Below are 20,464 nucleotides of genomic sequence, written 5' to 3' on the forward strand. Positions count from 1 at the left end.
TGAGCTATACTACAGCAGGCCTTGAATAACGTCATTTCATTCAACATCGCTTCATTATAACGTTGACGAGATGCCACAGGAACTTAACTCATTTCTATCAATTAGCTTATGGTAAAATTGGTTTCGTTACACATCACTTCACTTAAAGTCACAGAGCCTATTGAAGATGTTAAGTGAGTACTTACTGTATATTACTGTACTTGGGTTCTAAACACCTCCTATACAGAGTTGAAATAAAGTAGCTAAACATGTTTAATAAGTCAACAATGTGACAGTATCATGAAGGATCAAAAATCATGACGTGTAAAGAATGGTTAAGGTAACTGACGATATTTAATCTAGAAAAGGTTTGGGAAACACATGATAGCTATTTTTAACTACTTAAAAGGGCAATCACAGGGAAGAATGACTAAATTTCCTAATACCCATGGTAAAATCTAGAGGTATACTCTCTGACTTGATATAAAGGAAGATGTTTTAAAACATGACTGTCTAGGAGTGTTCAAGTAGGGTCAGATGACCAGTGATCAGGAATATTTCATAAGCAGGAGCAAGTAAGATCTGAGCCACTGTTCTACTGGTAGGGAGTTTGTGGTGTTCCTTAAAGAACTAGTATAAGCAACTTCAGTCCAATAAATTACTATCACCCCTTCATGGGCCTGTGTGTTGGTTACTCTAAAAAGGAAGCTGGGAAGGCAGTAATACTGGATCCTGGAATATAGACAGGAGCCTTCATGCAGATACCCTTTCCAGTTCTCCAAACATCCACTCACGTGGTCTCCAAAACACCCAGTACCTTTACTTAGGTTTACCCACTTCACAATATGCTCAATATGAGCAATTTGACTCCCAAGCCTAGGTCAGGCCTGAGTGTTTCTCGTGAGCCATAGTTTCAGGCTGAGGAGCCTTAAGAGTTTGTGGAGGACGAGCCCCCTTGCCCGCAGAGGGCTGTGATAACAGGAGAAGTCTGTGGAAGGAGAGGTATCTAAGGAGTCCTGGGGAGACAGGTCTAAAGGTCCAGGCCTGGCAGCATCACTGTCCAGGAAGGCCCCAGTTCCCATGGCCTGTGCATGGGGGCCATTTGTTCTTGGCAGACTTCATTCCAAGGGTCCTGTGTGGACCAGAACTAGGGACTGGGCAGAAGGCAATGGCTGGTTGGAGAGAAGCCAGACCCTGTAGTAGGGCAGGGTGGTTGGAACATAGCACTGAAGTGGGCTCGGCTTTCAAGCTGCATACGGTGGCCCAGTGGGGAGGTGAGTCCACGGACAAAATGGATCCGAACCAGCCCTGACTGCCCCCCAGATACCAGCCATCCATAGGAGTCCAGGTTTGGGCTGAAACGTACCTGTGAAGAGAACAGAAAACAAAAAGAGAGATGCTCATTGTTGGTGCGTTGGGTGAATCCTAGCTTAAGAGCAAATAACATGGGCCACAATCTGAAAGGATGGCACCGTGATGGGGTGAGAGAGGTAGGAACAAGACAATGAATGAGATATGTGTATCATGCTCTTGAAGATGAGCCTTGACAGAGCTATTTTCCCTCCTTAGCCGTCTGCTGTCTTTCATCTCCCTCTTCACTGACCACAGACCCAGAGTTGGGAGAAAATGAGAGTGAAGGGTGGAGAAAATGAGAGCCAAGATTCTGACCTTATGAATAGCTTCCAGCTGCAGCCTGTCCAGGCAGAGCTGCGACTGCCCCTCTCCCTCCTGCATGCGTAGCATTGGTTCTCTATGGAGCAGATCGTGGAACGAACCCTGGGGAGGGGAATGTAACAGGAGAGAGAAAGTGAGCAGCTTCTTAGTTTTGCGTCTTTGTGCTGGAACTCCTTAGGATTCCCTACTATAAAGGACTAAAGTTTTCTACTTTTTCTAATACCACACCCATGCTCCTGGCCTCAATTTACCAAATCTGTGTCTTGAAAGAGCAAGTAGTGATGGTTGACAGTTTCAGCATAAGTTCGAGCCTTGGGAGGGTTGGGAGCCCCAGATGAAGCAGAAGAGCGGTCTTGACCTTCAGGACTGTCCTGATATGGCATCAGATCTGCTTTATATATAGGCTAGAAAGGAGACCATGAGAATTAGGTTCTATAATCCTGACGATAGAATAAAAGCAAGAGACATAAAATTAGTTTGGGGCAGGATAATCTTTAAGATGGAAGAAAGTAGTCTGTTTAAATACGTTCCCAAGCACTAGGGTAGAGATGATTATGTGCAACTCTGTGCTAAGACTTCCAGGGGTAACATCAGGGCTGGGAGCCCTAGTACTGCACTACTAATTTGTACTCTCCTACTCATTTGTAGTACTAATTTGGGAGGTCATGTGGATTAGGACCCAACAGATGGTGCTGCCATTAAATATTCATATACGTACGAATCTTCGCTCTACAGGTCGCTTGACATTTATCGGGTTCAGTGCCATATCAGGTAATATAACTGCAATGAGCTCCCCGGATATATCTCCTGCAGCTATTGTCCCAAGCCAGTCGGATCCTGAAAGGCTCTATTAGGAAGAGACAGATTTCTTATTCATTCATTCATTCACTCATATTCATTTAGTTCTGTGAACTGGTGACAAATGCAGTCTCGGGGACACACACACACACACAAACAAAAATGAGTTTATCTTAACTCATATCTCTGATAATAGTTACCAGACACCTATCTTCTTCTATCCAAACCTACTGCTTCTTCCTGACCACCACTAGGTGAGTAAAGGAATTTTTTCCTGTGTAAGATTTCAAAGACAGGGGCTTACCCAGACAGTGCCTTTTCGAGGAGCAGTGAAGTAGGCCTTGAAACCAAGGTAACCAGCATCAATATAATGAATCCCACAGAGTCCATAACTGAAAGAGAAAGAGAAAATCAAACCTTCCTTTTTCTAAGATTAGATTAATTTCTTCTCCCCATTTCCTTCCAGAATTCAAGCTACCTCAGTCAAACAACCTTCAACCCTCCTGTCCCCACAACAATCTGGCACACTTTGCACCCCGACCCTCAGGGCATCTCCCCAGGTCTCTTCCTATGTCCATCTTGCCGTACGAGGCATAGCAGTTATCCTGAGCCACAGTGACACCATTGTAGGGGAGCAGCCAGGCCAGTTCTGTACTCAAGAAGCGCTTGATAGAGTTTATTGGCTCATAAGGTCGTCGAAGGTCCCAGAATTTGATTTTCCGGTCACTCCCTGCAGAGACTATGAAATGACTGTGGAAAAATGGAAGAAGATCAAATCTGAACAAGTCTAGAAGAGTCAGCCTGCCCAGCTTCACCTCCCACCTCCACAATTCTCCTATTCCGACCTGTTAGCTTTGCACCATTGAAGGGTACGCACAGCCTGGTCATGGGCTAGGAAACACTGGAAGGGGTAGAGCTTCAAAGAACCATCAGAGAGTCGTATCCGCTGTAGGGGAGAGTTAGTGGGAAGGTTCCAGAAAACCACCATGCCTAAGGTAGGAACAGAATATGTAGGTATTAAAGCAAATTCTCTCTTCCTTGCTCTAATTTCTTTGTCTCTACCCTCAGATCTGATCTATTCTGACAGGATATAGGGATCATGATTAGCTAGCCAACATTCCCTTTTATAGTTTAAAGACTCAATCTGATATTTTTTAGTTCTAATTCTTAGCAACAAAAAGGTTAACAGCTTAGTCTGGGACCTGCAGTTTAAAATAGGTTGAATGCACCCAGTAGCCTCTATCACCTACTAAATTAAAAGTAAAGGGATTTTTAAAAAACATAAACCCTCTAGGACAGATTTGGCAAACTACAGGCCATGGGCCAAATACAGCCTGCTGCCTGCTTTGGTAAATAAAGTTTGATTGGAACCCAGCCATACTCATGTGTTTACCTAATGTCTCTGGCTGCTTTTACTTTACAATGTGGTGGAGTTGAATACCTCTAACAATGACCAAACAGCCCACACAGCATAAAATATTCACTATCTGGACCTTTACAGAAATGTCCACCAACTCTGCTTTAAGATACAGAACAGGCAAGGAGCCAACAGCAACAAAATGTAGAGGAACAGAAACGAAACGGACAGAAACTAACGGGGCTGACCCAAAACAGTCGACCTCTGACCCACTTGGCAGAGGAGGGGGTAATCAAAAATATAACTTTGATAAAAATAAAAGATAAAGAATAAGAATAAATAAAGTTTGGGGAAAATATGTACAGCTAACACCTCTTTTATACATAAACTCAGGAAATATAGCACCTATGAACCTTTCTTGAAAAAAATATCGATATAATTGATATAAATAATCTGGCAATGGAGGGGGAAGCAGATAAAAGGACTGGTAGAGATTTATAATCATTTCAATATAAAATGAAGATTAAATAACTTTGGGAATTAAGATAGAAAAACAGCATCAAGTATCATGTACCTTGACAATGTAAGAATAATGTCACCAAAAGAAAACACAATCAGAAGATGGTGAGAGGGGTAAGAAGAAATATAAGAATGCTAATTTTCTTATCTCCCAAGCAAAAAGTCTACTGATGTCTAAAACTGAAATTGTCATTTAAAAACAACAACCTGATAACTCCAACTACTTAATGTTACTTATCATCTTTTATTTTTCCTTTTAATCTTAAAAGTATCTTTAAGGGACTAATGGACATTTATTGTCTAAGGAAAATTTATTGAGATCTTAATCATTTAGTTTCACTTGTCTTTTTCTTCTATAAAATTAAATTATAAACGATACTTTTTCATTTAAAATAGCTTGTAAGTATGATCCCATTTTTATAGAATTCTTTCTCTCTCCATCTAATCTTCTTACCTTTATATATGCATAGAGAACTGCATGAAATATTCATCTCAATTATTTTTCTCTGAATAGAAAAATCCTAGTGACTTTTCTTCCTTCGTACTTTTTCATTTCTTGACTATTTATAATTACGTAATGCCCAACACTGAACCAAAAAGGGAACACCACTCCAAAACAAGAATACATGAAAGCTGAAAGAGCAATAGCTCCTTACGTTTCGTTTTGTTTTTTACCATTATAGTATCCAGCGGCCAGGTGGTGGTGGGGCCGGGTGGGCATCCAGGCCAGGCTCAGGCACTGACCGCACTCAGAGGGGTCTGAAGCTTGCATAGACCCCACTTGAAGGGTTGCCATACACTGTACCTGCAGGGACAGAAGATACGGGACTAGGGTTAGGGATACCTATTGCCTGGGATGAAGATTCAAATCAGTGTTTAATCCAGCAGAATGGGGTGATTTTTCAGAGTTAGAAGGAGACACTGTAGAATCAGTAAGGGAGGTTCTAGAAGATGGAGCCTCAGCGAAGGCAGCAGGGTCCTCACTCACCTTATAGATGGCAGGCTTCATTGCATCTGCGAGGGAAAGAAGAGCGGTAACTGACACTCTGGATCCAGAGGACTGAGATCCTGATCAGCCTTGCTTAGATCAGCACCCTCCCCTTTCAATGACGACCTTCCATCAAAAACAGGAACCTACCTCTCTCTGCCCTCTTCTTCCTCTTCTATTTTCCTGTTATACTTGATAGTATCCTTCCTGTCAGAATGGCCAATCCCTCCACTCTGTTCTCTTCTCATCATCTCCCACCTTTTCCAGAACTTTGCTCTTTGGTTACCCTTCCTTTCTCCTGCACTATTCACTTTTGCTCTCCTTACTGGGTCATTCTCATATTCACAGGTAAACATGCACTCTTGTCTCCTATCTAAACCAAACAAACAAAAAAACCCCTTCCTTTACCTCTAGCCACCACCCTCAGTTATGTGTTCCCGTTCACAAACTTCCTGAAAATATGGTCTATTTGGTCACTTCCTCACCTCCCATCCCCTCCTCAACCAACTCTTCCACCAGACCACCAAATGTGGGACTTCTCAGAGTTCCAACCTGGGAACAGTACAGCTAAAGAACAAATAAATTCAACAAATAGGAGCAGCCTGTCCCTGACCCCTTCCTCTTCTTGCTCATCTTCAGCTCTATATTCTCTTTCTTTACAAGGAGAGTGTTTGTGTGTGTGTGTGGTGATAAGGGCAGGAGAGGCCGAGGACAGAATTGGGGGCACAAGGAGTGTACCAGGGAAGACAAGCCCCACCCATCACCCTCAGTCTTTAGCAGCTCTTTGTAACTCCAATTAACTGGCAGCAAGAGGAGGGAGGCCTGAGAGCACAGGAGAACGAGGAAGGGGGGGAGATAAGGTATTGTGCTGAAACACTGCAGTTGTAAGTGTGCAAAAGAGAGCAGCACTTACAGGCTGCTGAAGAGAGAGGTAAAGAACAAAACATGGCAAGTCCGAATGGGAGGTGTGACTGAATAAGGCTTTGTACTAGAGACTGGGCCAGAGGCATCTGAGGGGAGATGGACAGGCCCTACTAAGCTCTGACCACAGCTACAGCAGTGCTACTCACCTGGGGGCTGCTGAGCCAGCAGGGCCTCAGGATGGGGCAGACTAAACAGCAGCACCTTCCCGTCTGAGCAGGCAAGAGCCAAGATACCCAACCGGGGCAGCAGAGGAGCCTAGAGGGTGAGACCCGATCTGTTCTGAGGCTTGCTGCCTTCAGCCACCGCTCAGAAAACTTTGAAGGTTCTTGTCTCTGAAAGTATGGAGGTGCTGGAAAACACTCCATCTACCACTCTCCAACCTCACTTCCTCCAACTCTGGGAACTCCCAGGGCCTCTCTGTCCTGGCTCTGAGTCCTAGCGCCATCCCACAATCAACTGGGAGGTACCTTCCGAGGGGTGCCTGGAAGTTCCCATGCTCCACTGGGGCAGAACTTGAGGTCCCAGATGCAGCCGTGGTCACAAGCAATGCCATAGACAAAGTGGGCCCTATTGCCAGGACTGAGGAGAAAAAGCATGTGGGAGGATGGGTAGGAGGAGGGGCTTAGGGCTGCCAGAGCCTGTGCTCCCCTCATCTCAACCCCAGGCAAGCCCTCCCACCTGCCCCTAGCTCTGCCCAGCCCACCCTTCCCTCCTCCTTGTCACCCTCCCACAGCAGTTTCTCGGCCCCACCTCACCAGCTTTCTTGCTGCAAGGTCCCAAGGCCCCAGAGCTGGAGCAGCCCCGGACCCGAATGGAGTTGGCTCAGTGGGTGTGTCTCATTCATGTCAGGGCTGGAGAAAAGGGCCACATACTGTGAGGCTGCTGCCCCTTCTGGCACTGGGCACCAGTCCAGAGCCCAGAGAGGTCCCCCTGTGAAAAAGGACACATCCCAGCGCTCGGGATGGGCTGTGATCGAGCTGAATCTAGAGAAAAGTCAAAGATGGGATAAAGAAAGGAGTTAATAAGAGGTAATAAGGACTTCATAGGCGAATAAACTATGACACATCCAGACAAAGGAGTATTATTTGGCACTAAAATCAGAAAATTTTGTCTGCCTCCTAGAATCAGAAAAAGAGATGTAATCTCTTTTGATGCAATCTTCACCTGTTTATTCGGTAGAGTGTGCCGTCTTCAGGAAGTCCTTCACGTTGTACAGAAAACAGTGGCGACTTCTCCTCCTGGGGCAGGTAGGGAGCTGCCTCACTAGGGGAAGGCAAAGGGAACAACAGCCTGACTTTGGAAAAGTTTCACCCATTCCAGGATTCCCATTATCAATCTAGTCGTCTGTCACCCTTCCATCTCCAGTGGGTCGCCCCCTCCTAGGCTTCAAAGATGTCTCTTCAACTTACAATTCCGATAACAAGTGCCACTTCCAGGCTAAAGGAATCCATTCTTCAAACTCCCAGTATGAATGCTTCTGTTCTCGGCTGGAAGAACAGAAAAACCGTTAATGAAGGAAGAGAGAAATTCTAGAGAAGTACTGTCCAAAAAAACTTTCTCTAATGATGGAGTGATCTATCACTTGTCCAATACACTAGCTGCTTGTTGGATACCTGAAATGTGGCTAGTGCAAATGAGAAACTGAACTTCTCAGTTTAATTTTAATTGATTTAAAATTAAATGGCTACACGCAGCTAGTGGCTACCACACTGGACAGCACGGCTCTCGAGCTCTTGCCTAGAGCAGTGCCGTTTATTTAGGAATTCTGCCTGGAGTGCCTTCCCTCTTTCCCACAGCCCCACTTCTACATCCTTCGCACTCCACCACCGCCCTTGCACCCCTGGCCCCCCTTCCCCAAGTCTCACAGGTCCTTGGTGAGATGGAGGCACTTCCAGACGGGAGCCATGATGTGATTTGGCAAACCATTGGGAGCCACTCCCCGGCAGTGTGGCTTCTGCTTCTGAGGATCAAGTTGAAGAAAGTAGAAGGGGGAGAATTTTATAGGCTGGAGAAAAAGTCCCCAGGAGACAGTTTTCCCAGCTTTCACTTTTCTTGGCACTACTTCTTCTCTACCTTCTACCCTGTCAGACTCTTAAAGGATTTATGTTTCAACCGTTACAACTGACTTCTCCACCGTCAGCTCCTACTGCTCCATTGAAACTGCAAAACCTATTGTCTATTTTCTGATCATCTTCCTGGACATCTCTATGCACTTGATTCAGAGGACGCCCATTTACTTCCTGAAACTCCTGCCCTATGGAGTAGTCTCTCCTTATTCCTCTCACATCTCTGCTGCTCCTTCACAGGCCCTCCTTCCTCTGACAGGTTTGATCTGACTTCTTCTCAATCCTCTGTATGTATTGCTGGTAATCTCGTCCCGTGCCCCACGGCTTTGACTACTGTCATTACACCCGATTATCAAGTTTACAGCTTAGTAAACTCAAACTTTACTCAGCTTCAACTATTCTACAAACTTGAGACCCACATGGTGGTGCCGAGCCCTACTACAGCCTGAGACAAAAGGAAAAATCAGTAATACAGTTTCTGTCTTGATTTAAAGTTTTGAGTTTGTTCATTATAGATACGTTGAATTTTGATTTTTTAAAATGCTGCATCAAAATCTTTTATCTTGATTTCTGAGAGAGATTTGGTGCTCCCCTAAATGTTGCACTTGAGACAAGTAAGGCACTGGTGCCACATATATACATATGCCTGGCGACCACATGTCCCCAGGATGGCTGATGGCCCACAGGCACCTCCACCTCAACATGTCAGAAAGTGGGCTGATCACCTGCCCTGCCTACCTTACCTCTCCTGCGTCCCCCACTCATCCTGTGGTCCCAATATCAGTGCACGAGAGCACCATCTAAGCTGGAAACTCCTACTCCCTCCTGTCCTTCAATTCCCAAGTGCTGTTAATTGAATCTGCCCCCGACCTTCTCTTCCGTCACTGCTTGATTCAGGCCCTCACTATCTCTCCCCTGGATCACGGAAGTTGTCTTTTAATTGTCAACAGCAAACTGACCTATTTTCCTAACTGACCATGTTATTTTTCTACTTAAAAACCTTTGTTGTACAGTTTCTATTTGGGATGATGGAAAAGTCTTGGAAATCGACAGTGATGATGGTTGAACTGTACATTTTAAATGGTAAATTTTCAGTTACATATATTTTACCACAATTAAGCAGACACCTTTGTTGGTTCCTACCAATCTTAGCCCTTCATCTTCTCTAGCTTAATCTCCCCACCACTTTACCGCAGGCCCTATGCTGCAGCCATAATCAATTTCTGGGAAAACCCATCTGTCTGGCAACCTTCCATTCACCTTTCAAGACCAGTTCAACTATCATTGCTCTGTGAAGCCTATGCAGTTAATCACCCCTCCTCCACAGGCCTAAAGCATCTTGTTCACTCCTGGACTAGCACGTAGCACACTGAACTTTTTGAGGCAGGACTGTCTCATCCACATTTGTGTTTCCCAGCAGAGAGTAGATGCTCAATATAGGAATGAACAATCCTGTTTACTTACACCCTCAGCCCCTGCGATCTCAACTGTATTTGAAGTTGTCCTTTTCTCCTTCTACCTCTTTTGGCCATCACAGTTACCAGGCCAAAGCTTTCCTTCTGGGCACCCTACTGACCCCCTAATAATCCCATTTCCCCATCCATTTTCTTGTCCATTCAGGTTACCACTGAAGTGGATCCTCGTGGGGTGCTTCGGGGCACGACAGGCTCGGGGTCAGATGAGCTCTCACTTGGGGCCTCACTTTCTTCTGCATCTTCAGCCTCCACCTGGAGAACAAAGTCTTCATCCCGTGCAGCATCATCCTTTTCTTCTCCGCCTTGACAGGTTGCCTGTTGCCGGGTTCTTTTTGGTTTGGTGGGGCTGCTCACCTTGGGGCTCTCAGGACAGGACACTGGAGCAGGCAGGGCTGTGGAGAGCTCCTCAGCCAGTTCCTGAAGGTACAGAAGTGCCCTGTGGGATAGGGCGAGTCAGAGCCATACTCAAACACCTAAGAGCCCACTTGCCCAGACACTTGGCTGATAGTGCTCTCACTGGCTCCTCCAGTGACCCTGTGAAGCAGCTATTAATTTCCCCTTCCCTTTTGATAGATGAAAAAACAGAAATGCAGGAAAGTAAGGTGACTTGGCCAAGATGATTCAGATAACGTATGTGGGATCAAAACCCAGGTCTTCTGACTCTAAGTCCAAAGCACTTTTCACTCTACCATAGTCAAAAATCATGGAGGGCAAAGAAAAGAATGGAGAATACACACACACACACACACACACACACACACACACACACACACACACACTGATATATACTGGGTGGTAAAATTGCAATGAAGATCTGGGGGAAATTGTGAAAAATGTGATAGGACACAAGGTACAGAAAGAAATCTCCGAGACAAAGTTAGCGACAGATGAAAGTCGTTGTGGTAAGAGCTAAAAGAACACTCAAGTCCCCAGAACCGAGGCACCATCCCTGCTCACCTGATGCCTCATCATCGTCTCCTCATCTCTCCAACATCTGCCCCACCCAGATCCCTTCACCCCAAACCCCTCCACCAAGCTGTCCCCACAGTCCTTACACTTGGGCAGCCCTTCGGCGGGGTCGTTCCCCAGGCGGGGTCTCAAAGTCCTCAGGGGGCCTCTTTGGAGGTGGAGACTCTGGCTGATCGATGCCTTTTGACAACTTCAGGAGGAGCAACTCTGCCTTGGACTTCTGCCCCCTTTTCTTAGGCATGGGGGCAGAGAGAGAGTTGGACTGCTCTAAGAGACCAGGAACCAGAGGGGCTGACGGAGGGTTAGGTTGTTGTCGGGGCCTTTTTGAGGTTTTCCGGGTCCTGCCACCTCTCTTCCGGCCGGGCTTTGAGGCCCTAGGCTTTGAGACCTTTGACATCTCTGAAGAAAGATCTGTAGAGAAGAATATGGGTCTGTGAGATGGGACCAGAGCTCAAACCTCTTTGAAACAAACTACACCATACCCAGGTTTGTAAGATCCTGTGAACTCACCCTGCTTTTTCATCTTAAGATAAGCATGAGGAGAGAAAAAGATGAAAGGATAAGGTACATACCTTGTTGTTCCAGTCTGGAGAGGCTTTCCTGTTCTGGAGGGAGCGTCCTCTCATCAAGAGAATCCTCAAATCCAGACAAAGGGGTAGGTAAAGACATCTCTATGGAAGTCTCCGTACTAGTTGTTTCTGAAGAGGTCTTGACATCAAGCTGGTTTAGCACCTCTTGTCCAGGAGAATCTACTACAGTCATGTTCCCCACGGGGCCGGCCTCCCCCAGGGCAACAGAGCCGACCCCGCAGGTATCCATCAGCACCCCCTAAAATGGCAGCCCCTGCATACAGAGACATATAAATGAGTAGAAGGCAAAAGATATCTGCACTAGCTCAGATTTTTCTACTTTCCTGTCTCTTCTCCCCTCACCCTTCCACCCCTCCCAACCAGAAACCTAAGCAAGCTCCCTGATCACACATTCATTCAACAATAATTACCAATAATTACTAAAGAGGGCGGCCCGGTGGCTCAGCACTGTGCTCCTAACACCCAGGTCCCCGGTTTGAGTCCCACATGGGCCAGTGAGCTGTGCCCTCTACAGCTAAGATTGTGAACAACAGCTCTCCCTGGAGCTGGGCTGCTGTGGGCTGCTGTGGGCTGCCTGTTGTGGGTGGCCGGTGGCCAGCGTCAGTGGCTGGTCATTGGCCGTCGGTTGGCCGCTCACGGCAGCTCTCGACTGCCTGAGCCGGGGAGAGCGCAAGGCTCATAATACCAACATGGGCCAGGGAGCTGTGTCCTACACAACTAGACTGAGAAACAACGGCTTGAATTGGAGTTGGGGGGGGGGGGGGACAAAAACAAATAATTACTAAACATCTCCTATATGTCAGGCACTGCTCCAGAAACTAGTAATATGACAATTACATAACAAGACAGACAGGTCCCCGCCCTCATGAACTTACATGCCAGTGGAGCTGACAATAAACAAAGAATAATAAGGCTATCATTTATTAAATGCTCACTATGTGCCAAGCACTGTACTAAGTGCTTTATTTACATTATTTAACTTAAAGCTCTTAAGTTTTCTTGTAAGGATATCGCAGTGAATGTCTGGAGCTAAGGCTTATCTTTGTGAATATTAATCAAGGAACAGTTCTCTAATGCCCCGCCCCCAATCTTTCACCCGGATGGCGGGGGTGGGGGGGTGGAGCTTTGAGACAATTAAGGAACATCTTACTATATATTAAGAGACCCTTTCCACATTGAAGAATGGACTAAAAAAATGGTCATGAATCTTCATTTTCCTCAAACCCAGCAAATCAACTGTGCAACCATGGACCAAAGAAACTGACAGAGAGAAACCAAATCCTGACCACCCAACCAAAAACCTGAGCAACAGAGAACTCTGCAAGGGCATAGTTTTTGGCTCTAATAACCTGCTTGTCTGTGACAAAGGGGGAGAAATAGCTCAAATTCCAGGAGGAAACCTCCCATATCTGTACATGTCTAAAGGCTAAAGAAATCATCAGCCTCAGTAGCACAGTGTGCTCATACAAACACCTTAAGAAATATCATACCCATTAAAGTCCCCAACTGTCTCTTAAAGAAGCCAGAAATCTAAGATTATAAACTGTAACAATAGACAACCCTCTACTCAGGTGCTAAGGATACAATATAACATCATCTGCTAGACAGAATATAATAATGTCAAAGTAAATAGAAGTCAATAAGAATCTATCTCCACTGTTCTTTGGTAAGTAGCAACCCATGACAGAACTACTCCATTCAAAATTAGTAATAAAAAGGATCCAAATGGGACCTATGCATAGACACTACAGAAAGAATACAAAAGACTCAAACAAATGAAAGAAATGAAAAGCGCCCTTTCAAAGAAAGGCTCCAGAAAACAGAAGAAAATTTCAAACAAAAGCTTTTGTATTTTCAAAACAACCAGAGACTGTGGAATTCAAGAAACAAAAGATCAAAGATAAAACAATGACAAGGTTAAAAAGTGAGTTGGCAGTCATAAGGAAAGAAACTGAGTAAAAGAATAAAATCAGGGCGGCCGGAAAGCTCAGTTGGTTAGAGCGTGAGCTCTGAACAACAGGGTTGCCAGTTTGATTCCAACATGGGCCAGTGAGCTGCGCCCTCCACAACTAGACTGAAGACAACGAGCTGCCACTGAGCTGCTGGAGGGGCAGCCAGATGGCTCAGCTGGTTGGAGTGCTCTCAAACAACAAGGTTGCCGGTTCAATTGCCATATGGGATGGTGGGCTGTGCCCCCTGCAACTAAAGATTGAAAACGGCGACTGGATTTAGAGCTGAGCTGCGCCCTCTGCAACTAGGCTTGAAGGACATCGACTTGGAGCTGATGGGCCCTGGAGAAACACACTGTTCCCCAATAAAATTTAAAAAAAAAAGAATAAAATCAGGGGCGGCCAGATGGCTCAGCTAGTTAGAGTGCGAGCTCTCAACAACAAGGGTGCTGGTTCAATTGTCACATGGGATGGTGGGCTGTTCCTCCTGCAACTAAAGATTGAAAACAGTGACTGGACTTGGAGCTGAGCTGTGCCCTGGAGAAACACACTGTTCTCCAATATTCCCCAATAAAAATTTAAAAAAAAAGAAGAAGAAAATAAGAGAAATGAAAACCAGAGAAGCAAAACGTTGAAACTATATGCTGAAAAAGAGTGATTCGAAGGATAGGTCTAAGAAAAACCACATAGGTTGCAAAGAGATAAAAGTGATTACAGAGAAGATGATACAGATGAAAAAGAGAAAATGGGAAGCCAACATATGAAAAATTGATGTTCCTAAAGAAGAGAGAAAAAAATGGGAACAGGAAAAAAAATACAAAAATTTAACCAAAAAAAATTTCCTGACATAAAAAATAGAATATTTTCTTGAAATCAAGGAAGACTTCAGTCAATAGATACAAAGGGCTTACAGTGTAAAAGGGAAACAAAAATCAATAAAGAATCATCAAGATCAAGAAATATCTTAATGAACACACTAAATTTCTCCTACAAAGGAGGGAAAAAAATCAAGTCAGCCTCCGGGCTCTCAAAACAATTGATTCCAAAGATAAAGACACATGAAAAGGATCAAGAGAATTCTTTACTTAACTAGGATGTCATTCATGTAAAAGCAACAGTAAGACAACCTCAATATGCAAGTTTCTAGGAATTATAAAACTTAAGCACCCTTACTTAAAAAAAAAACACAAAAAAAAACACTTGAAGACCTACTTTAGCCAGTGAAAGATAAATCAATATAAAGAATTTTTTATCAGAGAAGTTGTGGTATGAAGATTGGCAGCAAGCATTTAACCCTGTGCTACATCAATTGAGGTTAAACCATGGTAACTACAGCTATAAAACAGACTCTAACTTAACATTGTAAAGGCCCTACAATGTAAAAATAACAGCATTCTGGTTGTGGAGGACTAGGACAAAAGAAGAAGTATCTTAATTTTGTTTCTAAGGCTGGTAAAATAGGTTTATTTATACCATTTAGATGTTGACTAGAACTACAAACAGTATACTATATGGTATTGCTTCCAAAATACCCAGCAGAGCCTAAGAATCAGAAGGGATTTTTTAAAATACCACATAATAGAAGATTAAAAATATGGGACACAAACATACACACACCCCACAGATGACAGAAGATAAAACATTATAACAATAAACATATCAGATAAATTCATCCATCAAAAGAATAAAGATTCAGACTGATTTAAAAAGCCAACACATATATGCTTTTTAAGAGATGTCTAAAACAAAGGAACTCAAAAAGCTGAAAGTAAAAAGATGAAATAAAATATAGAGGGCAAATGTAAGCAAAAGAAAAAAGGAGTTTTGATGGTAATGGTGAACTTGAATTCAGGGGGAAAAGTATTAAATGGGACAAAAAAGGAAGAGCTTTATAATGAATAAAACTTCAAATCATAAAATAGATATAAACATCATGAACCTTTAGAAATCAATATACATAAAGCAAAGTCTTCAGGATATACAAGAACTGCTTCCTTTAATCATGACCTACATCAAGTAGGTAAGGAGAGAGAAGATGCGTACAAAATAACTACTGCCTCTATATTGGTCAAGGTTCAGTTGCATAGAACAGTATCCTCTCTAGTCAGTTCAAGCTAAAAGGGACTTATTAAAAGGTATTAAATGGTTCACATCAGTGAGTCTAAAAGTGTAGTCCCAGAACTGGCAGCCTCAGTGTCACTTGAAAATTTGTTAAAATGCAAATTTCCAGTCCTACCCCAGACCTACTGAATGAGAAACTCTGGGGTGGGGCCAGCACTTGTTATAACAAGCCCTTCAGGGGATTCTGATGTACCTTCAAGTTTGAGAATCATCTGCATAGAAAATCATTGGGAGAAGGCGGGGCGGGGGAAGGGACTGGGGAAGGGACGGGGACACGACAGTTTAGGCACAAGAGCTTGTCAAATTGTGAAGTTGTTTTACAGCTGCTGATTCAAGAAGCACACAGCCTCTGCAATACCAAGATGGGGAGCCACCTGCTGAATTAGGAAGCCCCTGCCACAGCTGATGGCTTCATAAACAAGCTGACTGTGCAATAATCAGAAAGTGACCTGAGTAAATGGGGAAGACCCTTCTCTGGCTCCCAGATCCAGAATTGTACCACTGCCACAATCTGCACCAGCAAAATGCACACTTTCTGGCCTGCCTCTCTCCTCTCTAAACTCAGGTCCAAATGTGAATTCTGCAAGAGCACATTTGATCGGCAAGACCTAAATCACATTCGGAATCTTAGATGGTAAATTTCCAGGAAATGAAATTTCTAGCTTTCCAGGCTCTCAGCCACTCGTTTTCTCACATCCCATTTACCCAAGAGTAGAAAGTGTGATCAGTGTTTTCTCAACTCCTCTCCAATGCCACTTCTTGATCAACAGTCCTCCTCTTGTAAAAAATCATCACTCTGCTGTCACACCCTGGACCTTTTCATCGCACAAAACCTTTTAACCTCCAAAATCACTAAGACATCCATCTGATCACAACCTCCCACCATTAAACCTAGATTGCTCAACTACTATCACTGTATCTGTATGAAGCCAATATCCATTGATCACTCCAATTTCTCCCTATGGCGGCCACATCCAGTCTAGTTTAGATTCTTTTATTTTAATCAGATTCTTGTTGCTATTATGAACTTCCTTTCTTGTCTTTTTGTTTCATAGGCCTGGCAAAATTCAAGCCCTGGCGGAACCAATCATCTGTCTTCTCCACGTGTGCATCTAAGCTGCGGAGCGCTGGCAATCACACTTTCTCTCTAGTTGCTCCCACACCCTCTCTCCTCCAATGTCTCATCCCCTGGTTCTCAGCAGATGACTTTGCCCGATTTCTGAAAGAAAACCCGAAGCCATTACATGGGAAATACTTTAATTACTTTAATTTCTTGTCAAGTAGCCTAATACTCTCTGCATCTGAACCCCTCCCTCATCCACTTTCTAAAGCCAAACCTCCCACTTGGGTTCTAGCCCCACTGCCCTTACTCCTGCGGAAACTGGAGTTGTTTATCCTTTTCCTTTCCATTGGTTCCTTCCAAACAGCACTGAAATGTTTATAATTCTCATCTTAACACACATACAATTATCCTTCAACCCATATTCCTCCTCCAACTAATCTCCTCCTCCCCCTCACAGCTAAACTTTTGAAGGAGTCGTCTGCCCTTCTTTTAATTACCCTGCTTCATCCTAACTAGACTACTGCACCCAACTCATCACTGAACCTAAAGCCAACAACAACTGCTGTCAATGAATCCGATCAACTTCTCAGACTTGTTTAATTTGATCTCTCAGCAGCACCAACGCTTACTCCCTTTCTTGAAACATTCAAGTGCAGCAACCTTCCAGATTTTTACAAATGTTCCGCAATCTTTTACAGTTGTCTCACTGACGCCTATTTGGCAGCTTTTTGCTTGTTTGCAAACTCACATCTTTTTGTTTCCAAAGCATTCAACTTAGTGTGCTTTCTCTTCTTTTTTAGAATTTTTTATAAAACTTTTAGTTGATACAAAATACTTATAAATGTGTAGAATATAAATAACAATAAAACACCTGTGGATTTGCCATGTTTTAACTTAGTTTCAATAGAGATAATAACTCTTTCATACTCAGATTTCTTTAAAATTTAAATATATGACACAATTATATAAATATAATGACAAATCAACTGAAATAAATTCAGGAACCCATACAACTAGTCTTGGCAAGCATTCAACTCAACTAGTGGGAGCAGAGTGAAGCCTATTGGGGGCTTTAAGCCTTCAGTGTGCCACAGGCATCAGGCTGTATGCTTTACAAAGGAAATAGGACTCTCAGTTAACAAAGGGAAGTTAGATGGATAAGCTAAGAGAACTTCTATATATGTCTTAAAGATTTTGCATATCAGTTTGCATGCATCTATCTCATTCGTAGTTACTATAATATTTGCTGTTTCATAGAATTATAGTTTATTTAGATATTTCCCATTTAAGGATAATTTTTATAATATCAATACAAACAATACAGCAATGCATATTCTAGTACAGATCTCTTCATTAATGAGAAATTATTTTTCTAGAAGGAGCATCTGAAGTGAAATTACTGTACTGGGTTAAAGAGTTTGCACATTTCAAAATTTAATAGATATTGCCAAATAGTTCACCAAAACTAAACTAATTTATATTCCCACAAACTGTACAGCAGTAACCATTTTACCACACCCTTGCCAATCTTCAATTTTTGCCAATCTGACAGATGAAAGAATTCTTCCTTATTGTATTTATTTTCATTGACCTGATGATAATGGAGGTTAATTTCTTTTTATATGTTGGATATCTATGTCTTTTATGAACTACCTGTACATATAATTTGCCTGTATTTCTATAGGGCAAACTGATCTTTTCCTTACTGATCTGTGAAGTTACTTATGTTGCAAATATTTTCTCTCTGTATCTACTTCTCTTTTAGCCCTGTTTTTTAATGTTCTTCCAAAACTCAAATTTCATGAGTTAAATTTCTCAATCATCTCCTTTATGGCTTGTTTTGTGTCTCAAAAATGCATTTTCAACCTCACTGAAATAAACATATCCTATTTTATTTTCTTCTAATATTTTTCTAATTTTAAATCTTGCATGTAGCTCTTTAGTCTATCTGGAATTTTCTTATAAGAGATACGGGTATTTACTGATTTCATTCTATCATCCCTGAAAGTTTCATAAGGTAGGGGTCTTGCCTGTTTGATTCACTATTGTATACAGAATCTGCTACATGGTAAGTGTAATAATTAACCTTTGTTGATTGAATGACTAACTTCAAAAGGGTACAAAAATTCCTTTGATTCTCTTCTTACAAAGGCAGCAGCATGATATGGTGGTTAATTTCCATTTATGATTTCACAATACAAACGTTGGGCACAAGTAAAGGAAGGATGTCCAGTAAATTTGTACTAGAGTTTGTAAAATTTTACACTTGCACCCCAACTTGTCTGGTTCCCATGCTGCTCCCTGGCTGCCAGCATGACCTCCTCAGCCAAGGAAAATAATTAGATAACACTATTCCTCAAATATGGAATTACTTTAAACATCCTGCTTCTAATATACAGGATTAGAATATACATAGGATGTCTAAAACACATCCTGTTTCTAATAATAAGTTCCTATGATACACTTGTGGTGTGCAAGATGATTCTAGTGGTACAAAAATATACAATTTTGACTAACTGCGTTTTTATTTTGACTTGTGTAAAACACTATAACAAGCCCATGAAACCCATGGTTTCATCAATATTGCTTAGATAGAAACTAAAACACTTAAACTTTAAAAAAAAATCAATTTTAAGAAAATATTTGTATAGTTGATAAGAATGGATGGCAAAAAGTGACGATGGCACAGGCATGACTTAAGTTTGTGTAAAAATATGCTGCTGGGGCGAAGACGCTTGGCCATGCCCTACACGACCCTAACAAAGTGAGTTATCAAGGATGGGGTTGAAGTCGTCACCTCTGCCTTCCCCTGCAGACAGCCACTTGCCACGGGATAAAAGGGAAACATAACTGGCCCTTGGTTGCGCCAATGGGGTTGCAGCGCGCGGGGCACAACCCCCAGGGTTAGAAGAGCCTCAGCGAGAAAAGCTGGGACACAGCAGAATGAGATTTCCCCGCAACTACAAAAGGGGTGACTACCTGCCATCCCTCAGTCCTGGGCATGGGGGCAGCTTTCAACACTAGCCTGGCCTGGGAGGCCAGCCCTAAGTTTGTAAGGCTGAGGACTACTGCTGTAGGTTCGCAGAGCAGAGAGAGATAAAGAGCGCGAGGCCGGGACACAGGATGCCGTGTTACCGACACCGCGTGGGGGAAGAAGGCAAGACCCGTAGTTAGCTGAGACAGAGATGCACGCTTGCCACTATGGAGAAGGAAGTGGAGAGCACGGTAGTTTCTGTAGCAGCGCAGGGGCTGGAGGTCGCGCTGTTGTGCAGAGAGGGACTAGCGGAGCCGGGAGTTGGTTCCCAATATCTTAGTATTACCGAAACAGGAGGAGGAGGAGTAATTGTGAGGCCCCCCGCACACCCCGCTGCGGTACACTCACCCTCACCAAAGTCCTTCCGGAAGTCCAAGTTCGAAGATGGCGCCGCCCGTCTGGTCGCGGTTTTATGACGAAACGTGGTAGCCACTCTTCATTGATGCTTCCCCCGACCCCAGCCTTCGCCGCCGCCAGTGCACAAGGTAAACACGTGAGCTTGCTCGGGATTTGTGCACGAAGACGTTTTCTATTAGACTATCTATTCCATAATGCAGTGCGGCGAGAGTTCCTGAGCCCTTTCGGAGCGGGCGAAACTCCGGAGCTTTATCGGCGCAGAAGACACTGCATGGCCTTATGGGAATTGCAGTGTCTAGAAGGGAAGATCGACGCCTGCGCAGTGACGGTCGTCGAGCCCCCGTGGATTCCCACGCGGCCTCTACGCGATCCTCGAGTGTGCTCTTTCTCTCGAGCGCCGAATCCTGGCTTTCCTTTAAGACTACCGGTCCTGTGGCGGATGGGGCCAGTCCGGACGTGAGTCTTTACCTGGAAGCCCGGCGCCGTTCCAGCCGAAGGCAGAGACTGGGAGACAAAGGAATCCTTGCCACGGGCCGCTAGAAGATGAGTCCGGTCTCTGTCGCGGGCAGGCGCCCCCTCCCCCCGCAGATCCAGCCACTAG

General features: G+C 43.8%; 1 protein-coding gene across 1 annotated transcript; it reads right to left on the reverse strand.

Moving 5' to 3' along the window:
* Window positions 1-314: 314 nt before the first annotated feature.
* GTF3C2 (general transcription factor IIIC subunit 2) lies at window positions 315-19,991 on the reverse strand. Its single transcript, XM_019735288.2, has 19 exons — window positions 19,855-19,991; window positions 11,322-11,592; window positions 10,836-11,160; window positions 9,931-10,216; window positions 8,105-8,199; window positions 7,649-7,726; window positions 7,404-7,502; window positions 6,995-7,222; window positions 6,707-6,818; window positions 6,386-6,494; window positions 5,316-5,341; window positions 5,003-5,132; window positions 3,297-3,441; window positions 3,040-3,201; window positions 2,756-2,843; window positions 2,372-2,500; window positions 1,905-2,057; window positions 1,648-1,755; window positions 315-1,345 (listed from the first exon to the last, which is right to left on the reverse strand). The coding sequence occupies exons 2-19, from the start codon at window positions 11,566-11,568 to the stop codon at window positions 1,127-1,129; spliced, it is 2,739 nt and encodes a 912-aa protein (XP_019590847.2). The 5' UTR covers window positions 11,569-11,592; window positions 19,855-19,991; the 3' UTR covers window positions 315-1,126.
* Between the last annotated feature and the right edge of the window lie 473 nt (window positions 19,992-20,464).

Source organism: Rhinolophus sinicus, linkage group LG05, assembly GCF_036562045.2.
Source record: "Rhinolophus sinicus isolate RSC01 linkage group LG05, ASM3656204v1, whole genome shotgun sequence".
Lineage (NCBI taxonomy): Eukaryota > Metazoa > Chordata > Mammalia > Chiroptera > Rhinolophidae > Rhinolophus > Rhinolophus sinicus.

Excerpts from the sequence above, each read along its gene's own strand:
- GTF3C2 (XM_019735288.2), bottom strand. The coding sequence starts at position 11,568 with ATGGATACCTGCGGGGTCGGCTCTGTTGCCCTGGGGGAGGCCGGCCCC. Across the intron at positions 3,442-5,002 it reads GGCCGCTGGATACTATAATG|GCATGGTGGTTTTCTGGAAC; the intron begins GTAAAAAACAAA and ends TTCCTACCTTAG. Across the intron at positions 2,501-2,755 it reads CTCGAAAAGGCACTGTCTGG|AGCCTTTCAGGATCCGACTG; the intron begins GTAAGCCCCTGT and ends TCTTCCTAATAG.